The sequence below is a fragment of the Rhamphochromis sp. 'chilingali' genome (assembly GCF_963969265.1).
Source record: "Rhamphochromis sp. 'chilingali' genome assembly, chromosome: 11".
In the NCBI taxonomy this organism is placed as follows: domain Eukaryota; kingdom Metazoa; phylum Chordata; class Actinopteri; order Cichliformes; family Cichlidae; genus Rhamphochromis; species Rhamphochromis sp. 'chilingali'.
Genome location: NC_137938.1, coordinates 39,293,469 through 39,319,392, shown reverse-complemented (window position 1 = coordinate 39,319,392; position 25,924 = coordinate 39,293,469). Strand labels below are relative to the sequence as shown.

Below are 25,924 nucleotides of genomic sequence, written 5' to 3'. Positions count from 1 at the left end.
TTCGATCCCAGGCTGCCTCCTGGCTGCATGCCAAATATCCTTGGGCAAGATACTAGCCCCATGTTTGCCTACTGGTGGTGGTCAGAGGGCCCGGTGGCGCCAGTGTCCGGCAGCCTCGCCTCTGTCAGTGCGCCCCAGGGCAGCTGTGGCTACAATGTAGCTTGCTATCGCCAGTGTGTGAATGGGTGGATGACTGAATGTAGTGTAAAGCGCTAGAAAAGCGCTATACAAATGCAGGCCATTTACCATAGTGTTTCCTCACGTGGCTCATGCGTACCCAGCCCAATTTTACTCTAAGTGTGTGTGTGTGTGGGGGGGTATGTGTGTATTCACATCGTTTATGTTAATGAGAGTGTGGGGAGTGAGTTGGAGGGTGGGGTGGGGTGGGCTGCTTTTAACCACTTTGTGCTACATTTCCTTTTGTATGAAAAGTGCTTTATAAATGAAGATTGATTGATTGATCTGATTGGCTGGTTCAGTCTGTGTGCAGGCCGCATTTGATCTGCACAGGGGAGGGTTACAGGGAGTTACCCTCCCTCTGTGCTGTGTAAAGATCAGCTAAAGGAGGCAGAGCTAGCGTTTGTTCACACCCGGACTTTCCTGTTCAGGTGGGCGGATGATGGGAGAGAGAGCGGTCACCGTCGAGACTAGCGATGATGAACTGGGACGACTGGATATTGACCTGGACAGGAAGTCCAAACAGCTGAACCTGACATCCAGCGACGTGCGCGCCATCCTGCACGTGAGCAGCACGCCACCACACACACACACACACTTTAACGCACACTAACACGTACACTCAGACATGTGTGTGTTTCAGGAGGTGATCACTGATGAGCGTGTGGTTGCCATGATGAAAGCGGCAATCAGAGACACTCAGGACCTTCCCATGTTTGTGAGTTTGTTCACCTGTTGGTGTCTACCTGTATCTGTCAGGCATTTGTTGCTTTTTTCTGTATGTATGTAAAATACATATCTTTCTGCCTGTCTCTCATCAGGAGCCAAAGATCTGGACTCGGTCCAGACTCAAACAGAGCCTTCAGGTGAGTTCAGCATCCCACAATCTTCTCTGACAGTTTACCTGTGAGCCTGACCTGTGTGTCTGCTTTCAGCCTGTGAACCGGGGTCTGTCTGCAGTGAACAAGGTAAACTCATCATCCTGTGTTCAAATGTTTTAAGTTGGATTTGAAATGTTGTCAGTTTCAGTGATGCTTTACCCTCGCACCTGTCTGTCCCGCAGGCCCCTCAGTTTATTGACATTGAACTTGAGGATAATGAAGACTCATCTGATGAAGAGTATTGTCCTGATGAAGAAGAGGAGGAAGATACAGCTGAGGAGGTGAGTCTTTAACCTTTCGCCTTGCTGCTGTCCTCAGGAAACTGACCTCACTGTGCAGTCATGATGTCACACATGTGAGATCCAGGTTATCAGTAAGAGACACTAATCCAAACTCTGAGAACCAGAAACAGGATGAAGAGCACCTGTGCAGTCTCACCTGCAGCAGGTGACTCTGACACTCTGTGAGGCCTCATTTCTCGCTCAAACATGATGCCACATACAAACACACACACACTCACTCGGAGTGTCAGAACTTGCATAAATGAAAATTTCAGGACTTCCATCTGTACAAACCTTTTCATCTTGACAGACATTCCTCAGTGATGCTGACAGCTTGGCTTCACCTCCCAGAATGCACCTGGGCTCCCAGAACAAGTCTCCAACACACCTGAGGATGGACAGCTCCCTGCAGGTTTGCTGATGTCTGACCACCACAAAGTGGTACAGTGACCTCTGACCCTGCAAGCTGCTCTGACCTCTGGCTTATTGCTTAGAGATATGAAGGAAACCCGCACGACCAGATGAGTTCCACCTGCGCGCCTCAGCTCCTCCCTCCTGCTGAATCGTCCTTCCTGGAGAGACTCAAGGCTGTTGATGAGGAGTTGGACTGCAGCCCCTCCTACACCTACAGTCAGGTAACATATCTAACCAGGCAACACCAGGGAACAGCATATCAAACTCTTTTTAAACACTTCCTGTTACTGAAGGACCTGTGTGATATCAGACTTTGTGTTCTCACCTTATTAAAAGGATGGGGGGTAAATACCTGTGATGTGTCCCGTCTGGTTTGATCTTGCACCTGTGTGTGTGTTTCAGTCTCTGGACAGGAAATCTGATGTTGATGGTGGCGTTGATAATGGCTCCAGCAGTTTGGCGTACCGCACACGCTCCAAGCATCCTCTGGTAGACGTACCTCTGGGTCAGCTGGAGGCGGAGCTTCTGCCTCCTGACATAACGGCCGACATGTACGATGAAAGCACTGCCCAGCGGGAGGAGGACCGCCATTGGGCAAAGTGGCTGCAGGGCCTAATGGCCCCCGACTTTGAAGGTTAGAGGTCATGATGGCGCTGGCTGCTCGAGGCTTCAAATTTTAAATGTGGTGGGGTGGCTGTAGCTCAGGAGGTAGAACAGGTCACCTACTGATTGGTTGGTGGTTTTATCCTTGCCTCCTCCAGTCTGCATGTCAAGTATCCTAACCCTAAGTTGCTCTCCGATGCCTCCATTGTAGTGTGTGAATGTCGTTAGAAAGCACTCAGTTTAGACAAAGTCCTTGCGAGAATGGGTGTGATTGGGTGAATGTGGCATGTTGCATAAAGAGCTTCAAGTACTCCGGGAGAGTAGAAAAGCACTATATAAGAATCAGTCCATTTACCAATTGTGAACCTGGTTTTTTTTGTTTTTTTTTTAACCTTTAAAAGTCAAGCTGCTGAAGCATGCTGATGGTGAACATCCAGGATTGGACAAACTTTATTGATATGTCGTAAATGGAAAACAAGCTCAGAAAAATGTTTTTGAGTTGAAAAGGAAGGTTATGGTTTTGTCTAACGGCAAACAGCTGATGTTTGTTTTCAGAAGAGGCCGAAGATGACGACGACCCCGAGTACAACTTCCCAGAGGACCTGGATGAACCCGACCTGGAGGACTACAGGACGGACCGGGCTGTGCAGATCACCAGTAAGTGATGTGCAGTTAGGAGGAGGCGGAGCTTTGAGAGTGTCAGAATCCTCACTGTGAATTCTGCGTCTTGTTTTTCAGAGAAGGAAGTAAATGAGCTGCTAGAAGAACTCTTTGAAACTGTGAGTTCTTATTTTGTTTCCGCAAATTTGACTCGATGCCACTTTACACTCACAGGATTAGTCTTTAACGTCAGTATGTGGGCGAGGCTTCAAACTTTTTCTTGTTTTCCTCTCCTCTGCAGCTCCAGGAAGAAGAAGAGGTGGTGGCTGAGGAGGAGGAGCATGAGGAAGAGGAGCCCCCGTCACAGACTGGCCCTAAGTTCAACGTGCCACAGGCTTTACGGTACTGATAGTTGCATCCCAGTGCATGATGCTCAGCTTAGAAACATACAAACACATGTTAAAAAACAGTTTTTAAAAAAAATTTAAAATATCACCACAATCGCATCACCCATGGAAACATCTGGAGCTTCATGAAACCACAGAGAGAAGCAGCTGGAGTCTGATGTTTAGAACATCTGGCAGCAGCTGCTCTCTCCGGGGCGATCGTGGCTCAAGAGTTTGGAGTTCGCCTTGTAAGTGGAAGGTTGCCAGTTCGAGCCCTGGCTTGGACAGTCTCGGGCGTTGTGTCCTTGGGCAAGACACTTCACCCGTTGCCTGCTGGTGGTGGTCAGAGGGTCCGGTGGCGCCAGTGTCCGGCAGCCTCGCCTCTGTCAGTGCGCCCCAGGGTGGCTGTGGCTACAATGTAGCTTACCAGTGTGTGAATGTGTGTGTGAATGGGTGGATGACTGAATGTGTAAAGTGCTTTGGGGTCCTTAGAGACTAGTAAAGCGCTATACAAATACAGGCCATTTACCATTTATTTGTTCGTGAGTAAATCGATTTGGCTGAGATTAAAGTTATTAGATTAGATAAAATAAAACTTTACTAATCCCCCGGGTTTTTTTCACACAGCTAAATAAACATCAGACAGAAAACAGGAAAAATTAAACAGAAGTGTGAGATGGTCGAGAGTTTACACCAGTGTCCTGTTATATTTTAGATAGAGTTGAGTTTATTAAACTCCACCGAGACAGCAGTGACGCTAATCTGAAGGCTAGACCATCCCATACCCAGGAGTATTGGAGCAGTTGAGTTGCATTTTTTCTAAACACCGGGTCTCTGTGGCTTTTAAACCCCAAAACATGCTGCGCCAAAAATTGGTCCACCCCAAGGATCGGGTCCCCCGACACAAACAGTAACATAGTGTACGCTGTTAAGTGCAGGAGGATTGCCAGGATTTATACATCGGGGAAACCAAACAACCTCTGGCTAAGAGGATGGCACAACACAGAAGAGCTACCTCATCAGGCCAGGACTCTGCAGTCTATTTACACCTACAGGCCAGTTGACACTCTTTCCTTTTTTTTTTTTTTTCTTTTTTTTTTTGCCTGTCCCGTTTGGCTCTTTTGCATCAGAATTGTTGTCTAAAGGCAAAGAAAGATGCCCAACGGATTTACTTTACCAAACTGACCATCCCAGCCTTGCCGTAATGGTCCATTTGATTCACCTTTTATTGTTTATTTTATTTTCACTTACTGAATACGGGACAGACTTGACTGGGGGAAAGAAGGGGAGAAAGAAAGAGGGAAAGAGAAACAGCTGAGAAGAGGGACAGGGGAGAAGGGCAAAAGACAAAAACCAACAGAATGAGCAGAAAAAAAAAACACATATCAATCACCTGGATCACCTGCTGAGAAAGAAAAAAGAAAACAAGCAGAAGAGAACAAGAGTAATAGAATAAACAACATCACAATGATATATGGGAATATGACAGTAAATACTAAATGTTAAACATTATTGTGCAGCACATAAGATCAACAGAACACAGTGTGCGTTGAGGTAGGAGCCAAAAAGGGTGTAGTTTGTGGGTGTGATCACCCGTGTGTACACCTATGAGCATGGACGCGCTTGTATTTAAAAGGTTCCTTCATGTAATGATCTGCTAGAGGGTGTGGGGGGGCCACAGCCCCGTCCTCCAGGGCATGAAGCAGGTATGGAGGAGATCAAAACTCCAGACATCCAGAGGCCCCCAGAACACAAGAGACCAAGGAAGACCAACAGAGGGGCAGCCGCGCCACTGTCCCAGAAAGAGCTGAGGAAAGTCCCAGATGAGGGCTCACTCAGCAGCCGCGGAGCAGAAGCCAGGGGGAGTTGCAGTGACGCGCCCGTGAGCTCCGCCGGCAGCCAGCCGCGCCTGAGTGACCGAGCCCCAGGCCGAGAGGCCGGGGGCACCCCACCTCCGAAGTGGCCCGAGCGAGCCCCAGGCTCCAGGCCCCGATAAGCGGCCGCCAAGGAGTGAGCCGGTGTGTACCTGGACGCCTATCCCCGGACACAAAGAACCACCAACGCACCGATGTCTGAGGGAGTCCGCCACTGGCAGGGGAAGTGGTGGTAGTTGACACTCTTTCAATGATGATGTACATATCCTGGACGGGGAGGAACGCTGGTTTGAGCGTGGAGTCAAGGAGGCCATTTACATGAAAAGGGAAAGACCATCTCTGAATCAAGGAGGGGGCCTAAGGTTACATCTGTCACCGTCTTACAATGCTGTGATTGCAGCCATTCCCCAACTCTCTGTGAATGGTACTCATGGCCATTGATCAGAGGTCTTTGATCAGTGGGTTTTGGTCAGTGGTTGTTGATCAATGGTCATGAGAATTTGCATAATTAATATTAAGGAACTGACCTCCCAGACCATTGTTCCCTCAGTGGGCTGTTTCAGTCATTTTGCAAATGTACTGTTTATAAGATTGGGGAAACCTGCAGTCAGCTGAGACTGAAGAAGTCACTTGGATGAGTGACGAAACGTTTCTCCCAGAAAACGCTACGTCCAGATGAACAGAATCAATTTTTTGGAGATTTACTTCCCTGGATGATTGAGAATGCATCAAGAAGTCTACTGAAACAAGTTACTAGCAGGTTTAGGCTCACGGTGCAATAGTACAGGGTGGGCCATTTATGTGGATACACGGTAATAACATGGGAATGGTTGGTGATATTAAAGTCCTGTTTCTGGCACATTAGTGTATGTTAGGGGGCAAACTAACATACACTAGCATGTTTGATCCACCACTTGAATCTGCATCATAATCTTCTCCCTGGTCACATGGTGAGATATCCATGAGACGCCTTTTCTTTAGTTTCATCCTAAAAAAGAAAACGAAAATAGTTATATTACAGGAGTTCTAAACAAAATGTGTTGTGCTAGGTGTTTTTAAATCAAAAGCGGAAAAACTTGCCTCTTTGTGAACATGAGCCCACAACTGTTTCCTCCTCATAAAATTTTCAGGCCCTGGAAGCAGGTCCCTTAAATCATCCCTACTGAGGGTGTGGAGCAACACCTCATCTATGTTGGCAGCTGTAAATAAAAGTCAGTAACTGTCAGAAATATAAAAGTTGTACATCTCTTTAAATGTATACATTTCACTGTTAAAAAAAGGAAACTATTCCAAATGGTCATTTTGTCAAATACATTTAAATGTAATTAAATATATTATTGATCTGACAACATAAAACTGATTCTATGTAGGATCACTGTCAGTGTGTGCAACACAAAATTCATTTAGACATTAATTTGCATAAATATGCATATGCTTGGCCTACCTTTCAGAACCGACAGGCTGCAATTATCCAAACCCTCCATGTTTTTCTGGTGTAGCTTTTGTCAGAACTTTCCCCTGAGGAGAACTAAAACTAATAGTGCCCAACTGCTTGTCAAATCATTCAACAAATGATCAAAACTCAGATTAGGCCACTTCATCCAAAAAAAACCTGCTACCTCAGTTCAGCAAGGTTAAAGTGACCTGATTTATATTAATAGTTTACAACATAAATAATTCGAAGTAAGTTCACATCTCCAACTTAAAATAGTTTTTATGATTAATCATAATCTGTCGGAAATGAAGCTTAAAGTAAATCTATAGGTAAAGATGTCGTTCATGAATGTGCATTATTTTATTCCCTTGTGTTATCTTTAATTTCATCACCCAAACTGGACTTGCAAATAAAATTTGAATAAACTCATGTTGGTTAAATGTAATTTTGGTCATAAAACCGTTAACTCTTGATGACTTAAGTAAATCCTCATTTAAATTAAATATAGATCTGTCCAACACCCCTGTCTTTTTTCCATAACAAAAAAAATTTAAGCAGCAGAGAACTCTGGATGTAAGCCGACAGTCAAAGGAGCTTGCAAAGAAAAGCGTCTGGACTTTAAGTTGCTTGAAGACGTTTCACCTCTCATCCGAGAAGCTTCTTCAGTTCTAAGGTCAAATGGTGGAGAGTCCCAGATATAAACCTAGTGGGAGAAACCCCCCACAGAGGGACAAAAGGACCCCCTGATGATCCTCTAATCACCTGAGCCAAGGTGTGAAACTGGGTGTGGGTCCCAATCAGCCAGAGTTTCGGGTGTGTTCATTGTGAAACCTGGCCCCACCTTATCATGCGAATTCCTGAGGTCAGATGGCCCAGGATGTGATTGGGCGTTAAGGCGTCTGGGAAGGGATCTCAAAACTGGATTATAGATGGCAGAGAGTTGGTGTCGTAAACCCCGCCTCTGTTCAAAGATGGTCACTCACAGTGGACTTAGATGCTTCTTTCACTCCTCTTTCAAACCATCTGTCCTCTCTGTCCAAAATGCGAACATTGGCATCCTCGAAAGAGTATCCTTTATCCTTAAGATGCAGATGGACTGCTGAGTCTTGTCCTGTGGAGGTGGCTCTTCTATGTTGTGCCATGCGCTGGTGAAGTGGCTGTTTGGTCTCTCTGATGTAGGTAGAGGATCATCAGGGGGTCCTTTTGTCCCTCTTTGGGGGGAAACTCCCACTGGGTTTAAATCTGGGACTCCCCACTATTTGACCTTAGAACTGAAGAAGCTTGTTGGATGAGAGGTGAAACGTCTTCAAGCAACTTAAAGAAGTCCAGACGCTTTTCTTTGCAAGCTTCTTAGACTACAATGACCTGGATTACTGAGAACCTTCACAGGCTTTATGCCCTGTGCTTATCTTCAAAGTCATGCTGCTCTGTTGTATGTTAATTGCCCCTTGGGGATAAATAAAGTTTTTCTGATTCTGACTCTGTATCATTGATGTCAAGATTATATGATGTAAAGGTGGTTTCATCATAGTTGCTGTGATCTGAACATGTATGAAGAGACTTCAAGGCGTGAGGTGAACACCTGTGCACACACACACACACACAGGAGTGGCGCACGGTGCTGCCTCCCGTTGGGACGGCACAGCAGAGAAGTGCTGTGGCTGTTTGGGTCGGGAGGAAGACTAGTGTCCTCTGCTGCTGCTTCTTCACACAGATCTTGTGAAGAAGAGTCACGCTGAGAGGAAACAATTTGTCTATGATGCTCCACCTACTTACACGTGAAATACTCGGTGGCTAAGTATCAGACTTCAGAATATGTGATACACGCTCGCTTACAGTGTCTCCATTTGCTGCCCGTAGCTTTGAGGCACCGTTAGCCAACATGCTAACAGAGCGGCGGCAGACGGTCAGAAAGCAGTACGAAGCTCAGCAGCAGCGGAGAGCCTTGCAGGACACGACCAATCACCTCTCCTCAACTCTGAAGGACACACCCACCCAACCTCACAATACCATTGCTTCTGTCTTAGTGCTGCCGCGTCGCATTGGCCCCTCCCTCCAACTGGACCACACCCAGAAACTGCAGCTACAGCACCAGCTGCAGCAGGTATGGAAGGTTACCTGTCTCACCCACTTATTCTCCAGGTGTGTTTGCCTGATATCATGTGACCCTTTCTCTCCTAGCATGTGCAACTGCTGACACAGGTTCACCTGCTGAGTCGCCACATTGCTGCCCTGAATCATGAAGCCTCCATCACCAAACGCTACCTGGTCAGTAAACACTTCTCAATTTATACCTACAATAGCTGAACAGGGCAAGTGGGCACTTACCTGGTGGGCGTTTCCTCAGCTCTTGAACTTATTACTTGTTATTAATCTCTGTCTCTATTCCACGGCATGTCTTTATCCTGTCTTCCTTCTCTCACCCCCAATCGGTCACAGTAAATGGCCCCGCCCCTTTCTGAGCCTGGTTCTGCCGGAGGCTTCTTTCTGTCAAAGGGGAGTTTTTCCTTCCCACTGTCGCCAAAGTTCTTGCTCATAGGGGGTCATATGTTGGGTTTTTTTCTCTATTATTGTATGGTCTACCTTACAGTTGCGGCTGGGTGTCGTTACTGATTTCTACTGATTTTCTATTCGATTCAGACTCAGTCTGAAATATTATAACTCTGATCATCTATCAGCACATATCCATATTTTGTATCTATAAAACAAAGCTGACACTGTGAGACTTCATCAGAGGTGTGACCATCACAGCAGACGTCTTTGTGTCTGAAGCAGGTGTTCCTGTCCTGGCTTTTTATAGCAGAGAACCTTAAAAATATTCTGCAGTCGATCAAAAACTGAAGAAAACCATGAATCAACATGTGAACATGACCTGATGCTGCTGGAGTGAAGCAGAGTCACAGAGGTTTGATTACAGACACAGCTGAGCAATCATTGAAGTCTAAATGTCTTCAGTTTAAACAGCAGAAATGAGGCTTTGCTGTCAGAGGACGACAGCACCGAGCACAGTAGCAGAGCGTGATAAGCAGAGAATAATGCAGAAAACAGAGATTTGATGGTAAACTGGTCTCTGAGTGGACTGAGGGAGAGAGAGCTGTGTGGGGAGTGAAACAGCCAAAGTCAGAGAGAATCCATGACGATGTTTGTCAAACGTGAAGTTTGAGCTTCTTTGGCTGCTGGTTCAGTCAGTTTTGGTCAGAGAGACGAAACCTGCAGAATCTGTGTGTTTCAGCCCCAACGGCGCGTCTGTGGACGATCCACGCTCTGTGTTTCTGCTCTCATGTCCTGTTTGAGCTGATTCTGGAATTTGTGATAAAATACATTTATATTTAACAATCGATTCAGGATTTTAAAGAATCGAGATCGCTTTATTCAGACTAAAATAGATTTGAATCAGGAAATTCATTATTTTTTTAAACCCAGCCCTTACAGTTTAAAGCGCCTTGAGGCGACTTGTTGCTGTGTGAATAAGATGAAACTGAACCAGCACTAATGAGCACCTCCACTATCAGGAGGAGCTGCAGCACTTCGCCCACCATCAGGAGCAAGGCTGCGCCTTCAGCTGTTTCAGGGCATGTAACCTGCAGGGTGCACTGGACCTCCTGCACGAGGTGGAGCAGAGGGACGAGCCTCCACCTGCTCCTCCCACTCGAGCCTCCAGACGCTGGCTCCCCCAGATGACCCCTGCAACCAACAGTAAGGGCAAGCTACCTGTCAGCCATGTTTGATGCACCAAACAGATCCAGGTTCAGATTCTTGTTCTGGTTCTGTTTAGGTCTTGCCTTCCCTCTGCTGCCTGTCGACACCGCCTGGCTGTTCGCCACACGACCCGTGTTCCTATACCCAGAACTACTTCCTGTCTGTAGCCTAGACCCCGCCCTCCACAGCAGGAACCTGAGAACATTATACACGCCAGGAGAGGATTGGTAAAAAACACACACTTCCTACATTTTATTTTTTCACATGCACTTTGTGTAAATTTATGGCTTCTGTTCTTCATTGAACTCAGTAAAAACATATTTCCCATCATGCCTCTGTGCAGTCTCATCGTTCTCGGCCTGAAACACTTCGAGGGAGCATTTCAGTCCGACGAGCTTATCAGTTCATACCTGCTCTGTAAGAGTCGATGGAACTTCAGGAAGCACGTCAGAGAGATGAGCAGCCCAAGAGCACCTGACAATGTCATCAAGGTGACATCAGAGTGACCTCACTATGCACCGTGTGACATCATTAGCGAACGTTACATTTCAAATGAATGACTCGGGGCCCAACTTTGTGGTTCTTTTCAGACATTTGTGACGAAGGGCGTCGTCCCGCCGCTGCCACTCGCCTGCAGCAGAGTCCAGCAGGAGGACCAGCGCCCCCCGGTGGACAGAGATGGTGAAAACATGCCAAACTGGCTCAAGGTTTGAACAGCTAATCCCGATCGTGATCCAGATTCACACCTATAATAGAATATAATAGAATTCCCCTTTATTGTGTGGCTCTGTCTACATCCATTCAGACCCAGGTACAAATCTGCTGGGAGCAAAATTTGCCGGTTTAGTTTTTGAAAGGACCAGTTTGAACCTGCTAGCCAATTCCAATCTAAAGTTTTTCTTTAAGCGTGACCTGTTGATTCAGATTTTGTGTCTCAGAACTATAACAAAAAGAAACTTTGTGTAGTTTCATGCGCTGCTATACGAGTATTGCTCAAACATCATAATCTGAGGCACAGATCCCATTATTCTCGTCTGCAGAACAGTCGCCCAAGCATCCAGAAGACCCGCTCAGATGCCCGTTACCCCTCCTGGCTTCCTCCAAGCTGCACTCTCAGGCTCCACCCCAATTATATCAACAGTTACCGCCCCCGCCCCCGCACCCACAGGCGCGTCTTCGCACTGGCTCATAATGAATCTCTGCTGCCACTCGCCAAAGCACAGGAGGATCTGCCGGTGGAGCCACACGGAGAGAAACAGGTGGACATGCGCTTTTTACCTGTTTCAGGCGTCACGTTATTTTCTGCCCCCACTGCTGTGTCAGGAGCCCTACCATTGGCACCAGCTTCTATCTCTGGAGCGGTCCCACTGACTGCTGCTCATCCAGGCCCCGCCCACCCCGTGTGTGCCAAGGTGATGCAGTCCTGCCTTCCTATTGGCCAAAATACACCACATACCGTGTCTGCACAGGAGAGCCCCACCCCCTCGACACTTCTACTGCCCATTCCCTCTCTCACAAGTCCTAGCACTACAAACACACTGAAGCCGGGCTGCCTCCTCCTCCAGATGGTGTGGACTCCCCCAGCTCCTCCCACCTCCCCCCAAAATGTTTTGGAGCATCACATCCACGGGCCAATCAATGGGCAGCAGGAAGAGGTCTTTTCTAAGCAGGAAAAGCTAAAGCAGGAAGAGGAGAGCATGGTCTTGGTATCAACACTCAGCCTGACGTCATGTACAGGAGATGTGGAAGAAGAGGAGAGGCGGGAGGAGCAGAGACAGGAACAGGAGGAAAAGGCAATTGTTATTGGTGTCAGTTTGAATGGAGGAGAAAACAATGGTCAGGAGCAGGAGCAGTGGGGACGGGGAGGAGAGGGGGGAGAAGGAGGCGAAGCAGGTGAGAATGAGCAGGGTGGAGAGGAAGAGGAAGGGAGACAGAGGGAGGAGAGGAGTGGAGCGAGAGACGACAGTGGAGGGAAGGATAAGGACGAAGATCAGGACCGGCATGGAGATGATGATGATGATGAGGACTTTGATGACCTCACACAGGATGAAGATGAGGAAGAAGTGATGTCATCAGCATCAGAGGAGTCTGTTCTGTCGGTTCCAGAGTTACAGGTAGATAGAAAGTCTACCTTAAAAGTTTCCACCTTTTGCGATTTAGTGGTGTTGTTTATGCTCATTAATGGCTACGTACCGCAGGCCTTCATGTTGGCAGTAATTAAACCACTACTCACGCTAAATCACAGCAACAGTCACCTTAAGGCGCTTATTATCGTAAGGTAGACCCTACAATCGTACTTGTTATTAATCTCTTTCTCTCTTCCACAGCATGTCTTTATCCTGTCTTCCTTCTCTCACCCCAACCAATCACAGCAGATGGCCCCGCCCCTCCCTGAGCCTGGTTCTGCTGGAGGTTTCTTCCTGTTAAAAGGGAGTTTTTCCTTCCCACTGTCGCCAAAGGGATGATCTGATATCCTCGTGCTGGTGTTGTTCCCAGACCATCATGAAAATGTTGTTCCAGGTTCAACATTGCAAGTGACCAATCACATTATTGTGACATCATTCCTTTGCGCGCCAAGCCATTCGTGCATTTATGAAATTCCAATGTTGCAAGGACAATATCAATTCTGCTTACTGTTTATTAAAGGGTTAGGGTCCGTTGATCGGCGGACAGAGGCGGTTTCACGCAGCTTAAGTACAGTTTTTTGTTTTACGCCGGTTTTTCGTGTGGTGGGGCGACCGTGGCTCAGGGGGTTGGGAATCGCATCTGTAACCGGAAGGTCGCCGGTTCGATCCCTGGGCTCTCTGTCCTGGTCGTTGTGTCCTTGGGCAAGACACTTTACCCTACTTGCCTACTGGTGCTGGCCAGAGGGGCCGATGGCGCGATATGGCAGCCTCGCTTCTGTCAGTCTGCCCCAGGGCAGCTGTGGCTACAACCGTAGCTGCCTCCACCAGTGTGTGAATGTGAGAGTGAATGAATAGTGGCATTGTAAAGCGCTTTGGGTGCCTAGAAAAGCGCTATATAAATCCAATCCATTATTATTATTATTATTATTATTATTTTCCCGAAGTCGCAAAGGTATGACGTCACAACATTCTGATTGGTCACTTGCAATGTTGATCCTGGAACAATATTTAGTATGATGATCTGGGAACAACACCAACACGAGGATATCAGATCAACCGTCGCCAAAGTGCTTGCTCACAGGGGGTCATATGATTGTTGGGTTTTCTCTGTATGTATTATTGTAGGGTCTACCTTACAATATAAAGCGCCTTGAGGCAGCTGTTGTTGTGATTTGGTGATGTTTAAATAAAAGTGAAACGGGTTTTATTGCCGGCCTCCTCATTGGTCAGAAGTTGTCTCTGATCATGTATTTTTACTCCGACACAGAGAGAAAAGTTCAGGTTTGAGGAAACAAAGACTAAAGATTTTCTCATGTTTTTGTGTCTGAGGCAGAAACTGAAGCTGAATAGAAAACATTTTTTAAATTTCTTTCCTTTCAGTAGAAGCTCATCAGCACAAACAGCTGCTGAAATGATAGACAGAGACTTTATTGATCCTAAAATGGACATTTGTGTTACAGCCAGTGTTGGGCAAGTTACTTTGAAAAAGTAATTAGTTATAGTTACTAGTTAATTCTTCAAAAAAGTAACTGAGTTACAATATTCTAAAAGTAATTAATTACTTGAAAAGTAACTATTGCGTTACTTTAAAAAACGTTTAACCCTCTGGGGTCCAGGGTGTAATTGACCATTTTTAACTACTTTTGATTTTCCCTCCACATTTCACCTTTAAAAACTATTTACTTTGTTTGGTATCGTCCTTTTCAGCACAACCTCACGTCTCTGAATTTACAGTTGTGTTTTCATTTTGACTACTGTATTAACACAATTGATCTAAAATCAAACAAAAAATATAAAATCAGAGTAGAAAAAGTGATATTTTCACTGTAACAACCACAAACATGTTTAATGAATCATATTTCATAACTTTAAATGCAAATATAAATTGCCAATTTTAAAATCCTGTGCACAAGTTTTGCAAACAAAGTTATTTGCAGCCATTTACCTTTTACCTTGATTTTTTAAATAACCATTTCAAACTATTTAGAGAACAATCAGCTGTTCTTCAGTAAAATGCCACACAAATTATTTGTGCCTCTCCAAAACAATAATTTCTGTCCACTATAAAGGAGAACATCACAGACTGATACCTGCAGGTCTGACAGCAGCAGGTGTGTCACTCCTGTTTCTACCTGGAGACAGCAGTCGCCTCATTGTTCTGACACACAACACAAAACTATCCACAACGATACACACTAACTACACAAGACAACACATTAACTACACTCTCCAAACACGCTAATCTCTCACATCTCACAGCTTCAACCATCTGTTTGTTGACAAATAGTAACGGACTGCGCCGCATTTTCTTGTTAGTAACTGTAACAGCGTTGTAACGATAGGAATAGTAATTAGTTAGATTACTCATCACTGAAAAAAGTAACGCCGTTAGTAACGCCGTTACTTGTAACGCCATTATAACCATCACTGGTTACAACAGCATGATCAAGTTTAAGTAAGAGTAGGATGATGCTCAGTGGGTTTGAGAACGGTGTTTCTGAGAAAAACCTCACCAAACCCTTGGCTGGGTTTGAATCCAGAGGACACAGTCTGAAGAAACATGAACGTTAATGAAGACCAGTTTGGTCTTTAAAGTAAACCAAAACAAACTGAAGGACAGACGTCTTCAGGGAGACGTTTGTGAATGATTGGTATTCACTGATTTAGATATCGGTAACTCTCGGCAGTGAAATCTGTTTTCACGAGGAGGCGTTTGGATTTGTTTAAAAATATTAAAAGCACGGCTGAAAAGAAAAGTTATGCTGATGAGGTGCCAAGGGTTTGGATAATCTCTGACCTTTGACCTTTAGGAGACAATGAAGCAGCTGACGTGGCTTGCGGCGGAGCAGCGGCTCTGTACAGATGGCGACTCAGAGGAGGAGCACTCTCCCACCTCTCCTGGGTCGCAGGAGGAGGAAGAGGAAGAGGAGGAGGGGCCAAAAGGAGAGGACTCAGGGGAGGGGCGGAGCAAAAAAGCGGGTTTAGACGAGGAGACGCCGTCCAGAGAGCGGACGCCTGGAGGAGTAGGGGGGCGATGTCCCGGACGAGGACGAGGTGGGTCTGCGTCTGAACACCGTTTAAAACACTCGCCATCTGTGACCGAATACTTCGTGTTTCTTATTTTCTGTCATCTCTGCAGGCCGAAGCCAACCTCATCGTGGCCTCAGGAGGAGCCGTCAGGAGCGCCACAGCAAAGATGGCGCCAAACTGCTGCTGCTGTATGACGAAAACATCCTGGACAACGACCCGCACAGAGAGAGCAAAGACATGGCGTTCGCACAGAGTTACCTCAGCAGGGTGAGCAATGGACGTTAAATCGTCCCGCTGTTTGCTGAGCTCCCATCTTTGCACACGTGGTCTCTCCAAATCAAATCAAATCAAATCACTTTTTATTGTCACATCACATGTGCAGGCACACTGGCACAGCACATGCGAGTGAAATTCTTGTGTGCGAGCCCCACAAGCAACAGAGATGTGCAAACACAACAACACAAACGAGCAAAATACAAGAATGGCCAACCTGAAACTAATAAATATATGTACAATATATAATAGTGTATGCATTTCTGGATGTGTATACTAAATATTTTCCTACATGTGTGTGTGTGTGTGTGTGTGTGTGTGTGTGTGTGTGTGTGTGTGTATACACATTTTTACAAATTAAATAGTAAAAAAATAAAATAAAATAATAATAATAATAATAAAATATATAAAATATACAGAGTTGAATATGTGCAAAACAAGTGGCATTTATATACAGTGTGGAGTGCATAATGTTGAAGTTCCAGTAGTGAAGCTGAGGTGTCTATGACGTGTTCAGCAGTCTGATGGCCTGATGGAAGAAGCTGTCTCTCAGTCTGCTGGTACGGGACCGGATGCTGCAGAACCTCCTTCCTGATGGAAGCAGTCTGAACAGTTTATGGCTGGGGTGACTGGAGTCCTTGATGATCCTCCCCGCTTTCCTCAGGCACCGCTTCCTGTAGATGTCTTGGAGGGAGGGAAGCTCACCTCCAATTATCCGTTCAGAGCACCGCACTACTCGCTGGAGAGCTTTGCAGTTGTAGGCGGTGCTGTTGCCATACCAGGTGGTGATGCATCCAGTGAGGATGCTCTCAATGGCACAGTGATAGAAGGTCCTGAGGATGCGGGGGCTCGTGCCGAATCTTTTCAGTCTCCTGAGAAAGAAGAGGCACTGCTGCGCCTTCTTCACTGTTTTGTTTGTGTGTACTGACCACGTAAGATCCTCAGCCAGGTGTACGCCAAGGAACCGGAAGCTGCTCACTCTCTCCACAGCAGCGCCGTTGATGGTGATGGGGGTGTGTACTTCTCTGCACCTCCGGAAGTCCTCTATCAACTCCTTTGTCTTTGCGACGTTGAGGGTGAGATGGTTGTCTCTTGACACCAGTGGGTCAGGGCGCTGACCTCCTCCCTGTAAGCCGTCTCATCACCGTTGGTGATAAGACCCACCACTGTAGTGTCGTCCGCAAACTTCACAATGATGTTGGAGCTGTTAGTGGCTGTGCAGTCATAGGTGTAGAGTGAGTACAGGAGAGGGCTCAGTACACACCCCTGTGGAGCACCAGTGTTCAGTGTGACGGGGGATGAGGTGATGCTGCCCAGTCTGACCACCTGGCGTCTGTCAGACAGGAAGCTAAGGATCCAGACGCTGACATCATCGCCTCCGAACCTCCTTTCAGTTTCCTGCGTTTCTTGTGATAAATGAGAAAACGTTCGTGGCTGCTCCTCCAGCAGGATTGGTCAGATTTTAGTGAATGATCACTTGATAGGTCTCCACCCACCCGTCCACCATGTGGGAGGTAGAGCAGGTCAACTACTGATTGGAACGTTGGTGGATCGCTGGCTCCTCCAGTCTGCATGCCAAATATCCTTGTGCAAGATATTGATGTTCTCCGATGCATCTGTCGGAGTGTGAATGTCGTTAGAAAAGCACTCAGTTTAGAGTCAGTGCCTATCAGAATGTGAATGTGTTGTATAGAGCACTTTGAGTACTCCAGGAGAGTAGAAAAGCGCTATATAAGAATCAGTCAATTTACCACACACTGTGCTCGTGGTCATGTTTGTGGTTTCACCTGTGAATCATCACCTGGATGAGAACGTCATTGATGTTCAGCTGCTTTTGCTTCGGCACATAAACGGTGCAACGTGTCCGGTCTTCCCTTCGGGCTCTTTGGTTCGTGTTTGCATGGATTATTGTTAGCATTGTAATCTCTGAGGATCATAAACAACAGCATCGTTAATGACTCCCGCATCGCGTCTCCCGGGATTTGTGTCTAGCTTTCGTTGTTCTGCGTGTTAGAAGGAGCTAGGAGGAGTGACCACAGCAGCACGACGTCTGTGGGTGAATGAGAGGGAAAGATTGATGGGGCAATGTAAGTGGAATCTGTAGTGCCGCCACACGGACACTGGAGGGCAGTAAAAGTAAGATAAGATAACCTTTATTAGTCCCACACGTAGGAAATTTTTTTGTTACAGCAGAAAGTGGACAGTGCAAAGTTACATAGAAAAATTAGAAAAACTGTGGAATAAGATACCTAAAATATAGGTGGTGGAGTTGGTGTTTCCTTTAATAGTGACATTTGATTTTACTGGCGTGGCGTGGCGTGGCGTGGCGTGGCGCTCGTTCAAGTTCGTACAGTCTGTACGAGGGGGCCGGTCTTCACTTTGTTTGTTTTTATGGCAACAGTAATCACCATCTCTCCTTAGAACATGTGGGCTCATGATGTTCCTCCTGTGTGTCGACAGGTGCGTGAGGCACTGCATGATGTACCTGAGCAGGTGGAGGAGTTTGTGTCTCTGCTGAGTGAGTTTGAGCAGGTGGGAGATGGACAGGAAGTGATGCAGCTGTTCAGGAAACTGCGCTGCATCCTGGGAAACCGGACAGACCTCCTCCAAGACTTCGCCGCTTTTCTGCATCCTGACCAGGCGCTGCTGTGTGGACTGGTGAGCAGCTCGTGTGGTTTTTATCATTGGAGTTAAACTCGCTGGTTTTCCTGTTGATGACAGCCCAAGGTGTTCTGTATCAACTCTGGTAAAAAAAAAAAAAAAAAATCCACGCTTCTTACTGATGTCCACAATTCCTTTTTTATTTCCTCTCACAATCATGGAGCACCATGAAAACTAGAAGCAAGTAAAATAATACCATTGGCACATACAACATCTGTTTCAGACACTTATGTCTTTTAACAAAGTGCACAAGTGCTTAACAATTTAACAAGCATAATTTTACCGTGTACGCTTTGTAAACCAGCAGTAGAAAAGTTGAAGAGCCCTAAAAGTCAGTCTTGTCTCTGCCGCTCACAACTTGTTGTTCCTGTGACTCCGGAGGAGGTGACTACTCCACAATCATGTTCACAGAAACTTTCTTTTGTAAGAAAAAATGTATCACTGGACTCAAAGATGATCCTTTTCCACTGTAAGTGTACACAAACATGAATACTAAATAAAGCAAAACAATATAACGATCTCAGGCGCTGGCTTCTGGTGTTGTCATGGCAACCCACACAATTGCATTTCAGCATCAGCTACATGTTCATTAAGTTTCCTCATAAAGGCTCCAAGTGATGAATTCAAAATGTGTTTTTCAGTGTTGGGACTAACGCGTTATTAAGTAACGCGTTACAGTAACTACGTTATTATTGTGGTAACGAGCACGGTAACTAGTTATTAAGCCAAAATCAGGAACGCGTTACTCGTTACTGGGATTTAGATAGGGTCGTTACTCGTTACTTCGTGTGGTGGCTGTCGCGGAGCTTCCACGGATTCAGTAACATTAGCAAGTGGTGGAGGCCAGCAGGTGGATGAAGGAAAAGGGACGCAGACGGAAAAGAGACCCGAGGCGGCTGCCGGTCCAAGTGTGAACTGAACTTCAGGTAAGAAGTTATGACCTGCAGTCTCTCTGGGTCAGATATGAACCAAGTTTAGGTGCAGTTTATTTTCGTTATGCTGACTTTTTCCGTACTGCGTGCTAGCTAGCATGACGGAGTTTCTATACAGCTGGGTGGTGCTATGAAGTTACTGATGTTGAACTTTATTTTGTTCATAAGTTATTAGAGTTGCCAACCGTCCCGTCTGGTATTCAGAGAAAATATTACGCGTTTCTTATTGAGGTGAAAGGGAACAGTTTGTCCCGTAATTCAGCTACAATGAAAAAAGCACAAAGCTGGAGTTATTCTGTGTCTTTGCTGCACAGCTGCCTCTTCTTCTCTCATCCTCTCATCCTCTCTCTCCCGTTTCTACTTCAATCATGAAACTGATCAGTGATCAGCTGATCGGCTCTCTTGTTTGTTTATCGCTCACTTTGCGCCGAAAGAGGAAACCAGCGGATGTCGCGCTAAACAACAGCAGCACGTTTAAGCTGTTGTTAGAATTTATTTAATATTAATTTCTAGTATCAGCTGATGTTTGCTGGAGCCACAGCTGCAAAAAAGCTGCTGGTCATGATATGGTTTGGTTATCTGGTGAGAGGGAAACATGAAGATGAAACCAGGAGATGTCCTTACTGGATCATCAGAGCTGTGATGGAGAAACAGGTTTACCTTTTAGGTGACATGAATGAGTTGAAGGGAAGTTATGAACTGTTTCTGAGAGACAAATAACACCAGGATCCTTTTCTAAGCAGCTGACAGCTGGTAACTGTGCAGGTGCGGATCTAGCAAAGTGTTGCCAGGGGTCCATGTAGGGCATTAAAAGGGAAAGGGGGGCACAAAGAAATACTTTTCTTTCTTATTCTCATTTAAAATGTCTCGCTTTTAAAAAATAATTATCTGAATCTTACAACAAACGATTGATAGATCGATGCATATATACCATCAAAACAGTGTACATCACTGTCACAACAGTGTTTATTTTCATTCAAAGGCTTTATGATTTTTCCTATAATGGTGGGCCGGTCTCTAGTCAAAATGCCCGGGACGATTTATTTGTCCCAGTCCAGCCCTGTATGCAGCTAATCTGCAGTCTGGTGTTACCTACATTAGGGCTGCTCGATTATGGCAAAAATGATAATCACGATTATTTTCACTGAAATTGAGATCACGATTATTTGACGATATTTATTTTAACCCTTTAAGACCTACCATAGAACCAAGTCCGCCAGAGCTTATATTATTTTTTTTACATGCTGTAGTGCCATTTGTGGGAGCATTTCAAGTTGCTATACATCAATACAACTGTTATAGCCCATATTTTAATAATATGTATGCGTTAAGTCCATAGTAACAACATTAATTGCAAACAAGTGCAATAAACTACAAAAAAATTGAAAATAGTTTTTGTTTTTTTACATATATTTCTACTTGGAGAAATTTAAGAGGTTTATCCCTCAAAACTTTAAATACAAAAAAAGTTGCAAAAAATAGTTTACAACAACAGGAAATTTATTTTGAGTGTCTTCATAGTTTTATTTTGGAGATACAGCAATTTTTATATACTGCAGGAAAAACAAAAAAACAATCCTATGATGCAAATTTGCAAAGAAAACAGCATGTGCATCAAAATAAACTATTTCCAGCAGTGCAATATGAGTCCTAAGCATCCCAGCAACTATTCAGAAAAGTCAAACATGACTTATAAAAACACTAGTATAGGCTTTTAAGGCCTACAAGTAAAAAACTAGATTTTCTGCGAAAATGACATCACTTCTGGTTTCGGGCAGGAAATGCGATAGTTCCTGTTGACGTCTTTTTCAAAGTGGGAAGTGTTAAGAACAGCTGATGGATCGGCAAAGCGTGTTTCTGGAATATTATGTTTTTGTTGCTGCAAGTGCTTTTTATGCAATTTTTGCAAAGCTTTATGTGGAAGGAAACCATGACCGAGGACAAGCTGATGGCATAAGATGCAAGTACAACTCCTCCGGTTTCATATGCAAAACAAATTATTGCGCTAGCTTACATGGTTCAGGTTCTACAGGGATTTAAAAATGGTTAGGCAAAACGGAGCGTGCTGCTCTGACCGGCTTTAAAGGGTTAACAATAACAATGTGTTGAATAATGACTTTAAAAAATAATATAAAATAGTGTGCAAATACTGATAACAGTGCAAATGTTTGCAATATAAGAAATAAATGAAAAATGTAAACATCTATGTTTAGTGAACTTTGCAGTGTTGCTCTGTGGTGCAGCTACTACATCCTAGCAAAGTTTACACACTGTCTACTTGATCCACGTCTGACTCCGCGAACCCATAATGTTTCCACACCACTGAAGTTTTGTTTTTGTTACCTCTCTTTTCAACCAACAGCAGTCACTCTCCTCTCCAAATAACTTCTGCTTAGCTTTCCGAGCTTCCCTCGGGTCCTCTTAATTGTTGTGACGCGTGTTCGAAATGGAGAGCGGTGCACTCGATTTACCACACGGAGCAGCGCGAGAGTAAAGTACGAGGGAGGTGCTAATAATCGGCTCAGTCATTTTTAATGATCGTTGAAAGCCCAGATCGTAATCGTGATTAAAATTCGATTAATTGAGCAGCCCTAACCTACATCTTCCAATTCAGAAGGCAGAATTTCTGAGTTCTGAGTACAATCGAAAGCACCACGACTGCAGTTTTTGTGTTGGATGTAAAAGGCGCACATGACGCTGTGACGTAGGCTAGAATCATGGCAGTAGTCAATGACGGTCCAGGCGTGGGATTTCTCTCGTGGAAATATGCACATTATCTTTCCCTTTCTATTGGTAGGTGGCACAGTGCACTCGTGGCAAGTACGCAAGCTAGAAGACTGGCAAAGTTATGGAAGCAACACATTAACAAGAAAATTCTGAGTAAAATCAAAGTTACTTTCCCTAGTAACTAGTTACTTTGAAAGTAACGAGTAACTTGAAGTAACTGAGTTACTTTTGAGAGAAGTAACTAGTAATGTAACTAAGTTACTATTTTAAAGTAACTTACCCAACACTGGTGTTTTTACAAATCTCTAATCCCTAAAGCTCCGACTAAAGTTAAAGTCAGCCTCAGCCAATCACAGAGCCCCTCATGTGAGAACCTGTTAGGAGGCTGAAGAGTTTCCTAATGAGAGGAGAGAACAGCTGAAGGATGACGCTCCTTTTATCTCCATGTTCACAAAGGGCAGAGTTTCTTTAGAGTATCATTGATCACAGGGCTTAAATCTGGGACTCTCCACATTTGACTCTTAGAACTGAAGAAGCTTCTCGGATGAGAGGTGAAATGTCTTCAAGCAACTTAAAGAAGTCCAGACGCTTTTCTTTCCAAGCTCCTTAGACAAGAATCATCAATCGTTTTCTTTTTTTAAGGTGCGCCGATTGATTTAGCTCATACAGCGAAGCATTCCACCTTAAGAGTTGCCGTAGCTGCCAGCAGGACAGTGAATGTCTGTAGAGGCTGACGCAACTGCTTCCTCTGTACAGGCCGCCATGCTCGAGCATGTTTGGACTGCGCCCATCTGTTCGGGCGAGCTGGGGCATGAGTGCACGCACTCAGTCTGCCATCGTGCAGTTACAGATGGCGTTCCAGCATCAGAACAAAGCACTATGGATTCTTAAACAGGAAGTAAAAAAACTGCATGTCAGCGGTGTGCTGCAGAACTCGAGCGGCGCAGTTTGAATAAACAAACGTCCCCGTGCCTCATTTCATGTGCTCCGTGCAAGTATCCGTATCACTGCAGCTTTTTAGCTCAGTAACAACGAGTTCACGTCATGCCTCCGTCCATTCGCAGGTCACAAGAATTTAACGGTGTTTTCACTCTTCATGCTTCTGCAGTTCGACGAGCAGCAGGCGTTTGAGCGCAGCCGCCGTTTCCTTCGACAGCTGGAGATCAGCTTTGGAGACAATCCGTCGCATTACCAGAAGATCATCAAAGCTCTGCAGATAGGCCAGGACCTCAGTCCCACCAGCGTCCACGAGGTACGAGGTCTTTGAACCAGATTAACCAGACAGGTGGAACTAACCTGTGCTAATCTCAGCTGTTTCATGTTTTCAGCTCAAAGCTCAGATGTCTATGCTGCTCAAAGGCCACACCCATTTACAAGCTGAATTCTGGGTGTTTTTTGACGAGCTCCGCCCACCTCCAGCGCATCCTGGACAGTTTGAAGAAACCCATTGGCCAGAAGATGGAGGCGGCGGGTTGGAAGGTGGAGAGGGCGTCAGCCAAAATTCAGGAGGCGGGGCCAGTGGCGGGTTTGAGGAGGTGACGTTGCCAGAACTAGAAGAGGAAGAGGAGGGACATAAGATCCAACCAATGACAAACCGGCGTCAGAGAAGGAAGATGGACTCTCACAGAAACTACAAGGTCTGAAGGGGGTCAGATTATTTCCTGTCTCTGCTCCTTTTTATCAATCTTTTAGGGGAGAGCTGTACTCCAGGTCGTTTGTAGAAAAACACAATCCAGAGCGTTCCAAAGTCAGATTCCACGTCTGTTTTTTTGGAAATCTGGATCCGTTATGACTCCAGATCTTTTGGAAGTCGGGATCCAGGATTGTTTGCTTATTTCTGCTGACGTCCTGTCACAATGAGCAGCTGTGTTTTCAGCCCTGTGATTGGTCAGATTTACATTGTTACTGTTTTCAACCCTGTGATTGGACAGATTTACATTATTCTTTGCAGGGCTGTGATTGGTCCGATAAAGACTGGGTCTGCCCTTGTCGTGATTCAAAGATCCAGAAACACAAGAGGAAAGGATGCACCCGCTGCCATGGCAATAAGGTATGTCTGTATGTTTCACCAGGGGTGAAACGCGTAGAAAGAATTACACCTGAATTACCTGTTCATCTGTCCTCTAGACCCCAGGGGGCGTGTCCAGGGCCATGAAGAGTCTGGACCCACTCTACTCTCAGATAAGTGCTACCCATGATGAACCAGCTAACAAAGACCTGGACCTGAAGGGGGGCGACGACAGTCCCCTGCCAGGTATGTCACACGATCCTCTGTTGGTCCTTTAGCAGACAGGTGCGTGTTTGCTTTAAATAACTTTATTGTTTGTGTTGACAGATCGGTGTGATGCATCATGGGAAGGCTCGTTTCCACTGGCTGATACAAAAGAGGAGGAAGAGGAGGGCGAGGAAGAAGAGGAGGAGAGGAAAAAGGAACAGAGCCCAGCAGCAAAGAGGAGCAGGAGAGAGGAGACACTGCAACCGCCACCTGTGACCCTCTCCATCACCTCTACCTGCACCTCCACGATCTCTACTTCCTCCTCTGTAGCTTCGCCCTCCACTACAGCTTCCTCCACGTCTGCAGCCTTCTGCACTCCTCCTCGGTTAGCTCCTCTTCCTCCTGACCTCCCTGTCTGTGCCAAAAACATTTCTCTGACTGCGAGCGGGGAGAAAGTGATCCTGTGGACAAGGTACTTTCTTTCACCTCGACGAAGGAAAGGTGATTAGGAAAAGGAGTTAGGAGGCACCTATGGAAGGCCTGACTGTTTGTTTATTTTTCAGAGAAGCAGACCGGGTCATCTTGAAGACATGTCAGCAAGAAGGAGCCAATCAGAACACATTTCAGGCCATTTCCAGCCTGCTCGGCAACAAGACTCCCAGCGAGGTGATTGGCTGTTCAGTGTTCTTCCAGCATGATTGGTCGGTTTGTCAACTGCTCACTTTATTAACTTCTTGTCGTGTCTTCAGGTGTCCCGCAGGTTTCGGGATTTGATGCATTTGTTTCGGACAGCAGCACGTCAGACCAGCTCAGAGGATGAAGCCCCACCCATTGAGACAGAAGCAGCCAATGAAACGGAAGACTGATATTAACCAGTCAGAAGATCTTATCCAATGAAAAAGCAACGCGTCTTTTATTAAAAATAAAAGAAGGCAAACACTGATGTGTTTACTGTCCATAAAAAATCTGTAAATATTAACGTTCAGAAGATTTAATATTATGTTGTCTTTTTGTTTTTTAAGTCAATAAAGAAGTTTTCCATGATTTCATGTTCTCTGGTGTTGCTGACACATCAAACGGATTATTGTAGAAAATATTTTACTGCAAAAGTGCCAAACTAAGTGGAAGATGTTACACCGGAGTTCATGTGTGATTGATCCCAAACTCCTCTGAATAAAGCCGCTGAGCCTTTCATCAGGAAGTACAGGTGTGAGCTGCACTCTGCTGTTCAACTTAGAACAGCAGAGTCCACGTTCATTCTCTTATCCTGATTATCCTAATAAGGATAAGTGAACATGTAAACATTAACACCTGTAGGTGTGATCTAAGAAAACACCAGCAGATATAAACATGCTACAAAACAACAGAAACAGAAAAAAAATGTTTGTGGGGACACAATAACTTGAAGGACCAGATGGCTTTTAAAGCTGTACTTTGTGATGCACACCGATCAAAGATTGACGTTAACGTTACAGAGAGATTAAGACTTAATCAATAATTAATGATACCAACTTATCCACAAACAGAACAATCTGAAATATGGACACAGGCTGGGAATGCTGCGTGGAGGATACGAAACTCCGGTGCATATCACTTTTACACTCAAACAT

The 25,924-nt window shown here is 45.4% G+C and overlaps 1 protein-coding gene across 1 annotated transcript in view; it reads left to right on the top strand.

Moving 5' to 3' along the window:
- The window catches only part of gon4lb (gon-4 like b), a 38,141-nt gene extending 12,783 nt beyond the window's left edge, over positions 1 to 25,358 (top strand). The window contains exons 3-30 of the mRNA XM_080896430.1: positions 609 to 742; positions 821 to 895; positions 999 to 1,043; positions 1,113 to 1,145; positions 1,241 to 1,339; positions 1,650 to 1,751; positions 1,834 to 1,974; positions 2,156 to 2,387; positions 2,912 to 3,013; positions 3,095 to 3,135; positions 3,258 to 3,358; positions 8,512 to 8,755; positions 8,833 to 8,919; positions 10,164 to 10,347; positions 10,427 to 10,577; positions 10,694 to 10,841; positions 10,941 to 11,057; positions 11,391 to 12,464; positions 15,287 to 15,530; positions 15,616 to 15,773; positions 18,240 to 18,437; positions 23,208 to 23,351; positions 23,428 to 23,736; positions 24,051 to 24,149; positions 24,227 to 24,353; positions 24,435 to 24,786; positions 24,878 to 24,980; positions 25,064 to 25,358. Of these exons, the coding sequence (XP_080752556.1) occupies positions 609 to 742; positions 821 to 895; positions 999 to 1,043; positions 1,113 to 1,145; positions 1,241 to 1,339; positions 1,650 to 1,751; positions 1,834 to 1,974; positions 2,156 to 2,387; positions 2,912 to 3,013; positions 3,095 to 3,135; positions 3,258 to 3,358; positions 8,512 to 8,755; positions 8,833 to 8,919; positions 10,164 to 10,347; positions 10,427 to 10,577; positions 10,694 to 10,841; positions 10,941 to 11,057; positions 11,391 to 12,464; positions 15,287 to 15,530; positions 15,616 to 15,773; positions 18,240 to 18,437; positions 23,208 to 23,351; positions 23,428 to 23,736; positions 24,051 to 24,149; positions 24,227 to 24,353; positions 24,435 to 24,786; positions 24,878 to 24,980; positions 25,064 to 25,180 (4,961 nt within the window). The 3' untranslated portion in view covers positions 25,181 to 25,358. The remainder of the gene's footprint in view (positions 1 to 608; positions 743 to 820; positions 896 to 998; positions 1,044 to 1,112; positions 1,146 to 1,240; positions 1,340 to 1,649; positions 1,752 to 1,833; positions 1,975 to 2,155; positions 2,388 to 2,911; positions 3,014 to 3,094; positions 3,136 to 3,257; positions 3,359 to 8,511; positions 8,756 to 8,832; positions 8,920 to 10,163; positions 10,348 to 10,426; positions 10,578 to 10,693; positions 10,842 to 10,940; positions 11,058 to 11,390; positions 12,465 to 15,286; positions 15,531 to 15,615; positions 15,774 to 18,239; positions 18,438 to 23,207; positions 23,352 to 23,427; positions 23,737 to 24,050; positions 24,150 to 24,226; positions 24,354 to 24,434; positions 24,787 to 24,877; positions 24,981 to 25,063) is intronic.
- The last annotated feature ends 566 nt before the right edge of the window (positions 25,359 to 25,924 follow it).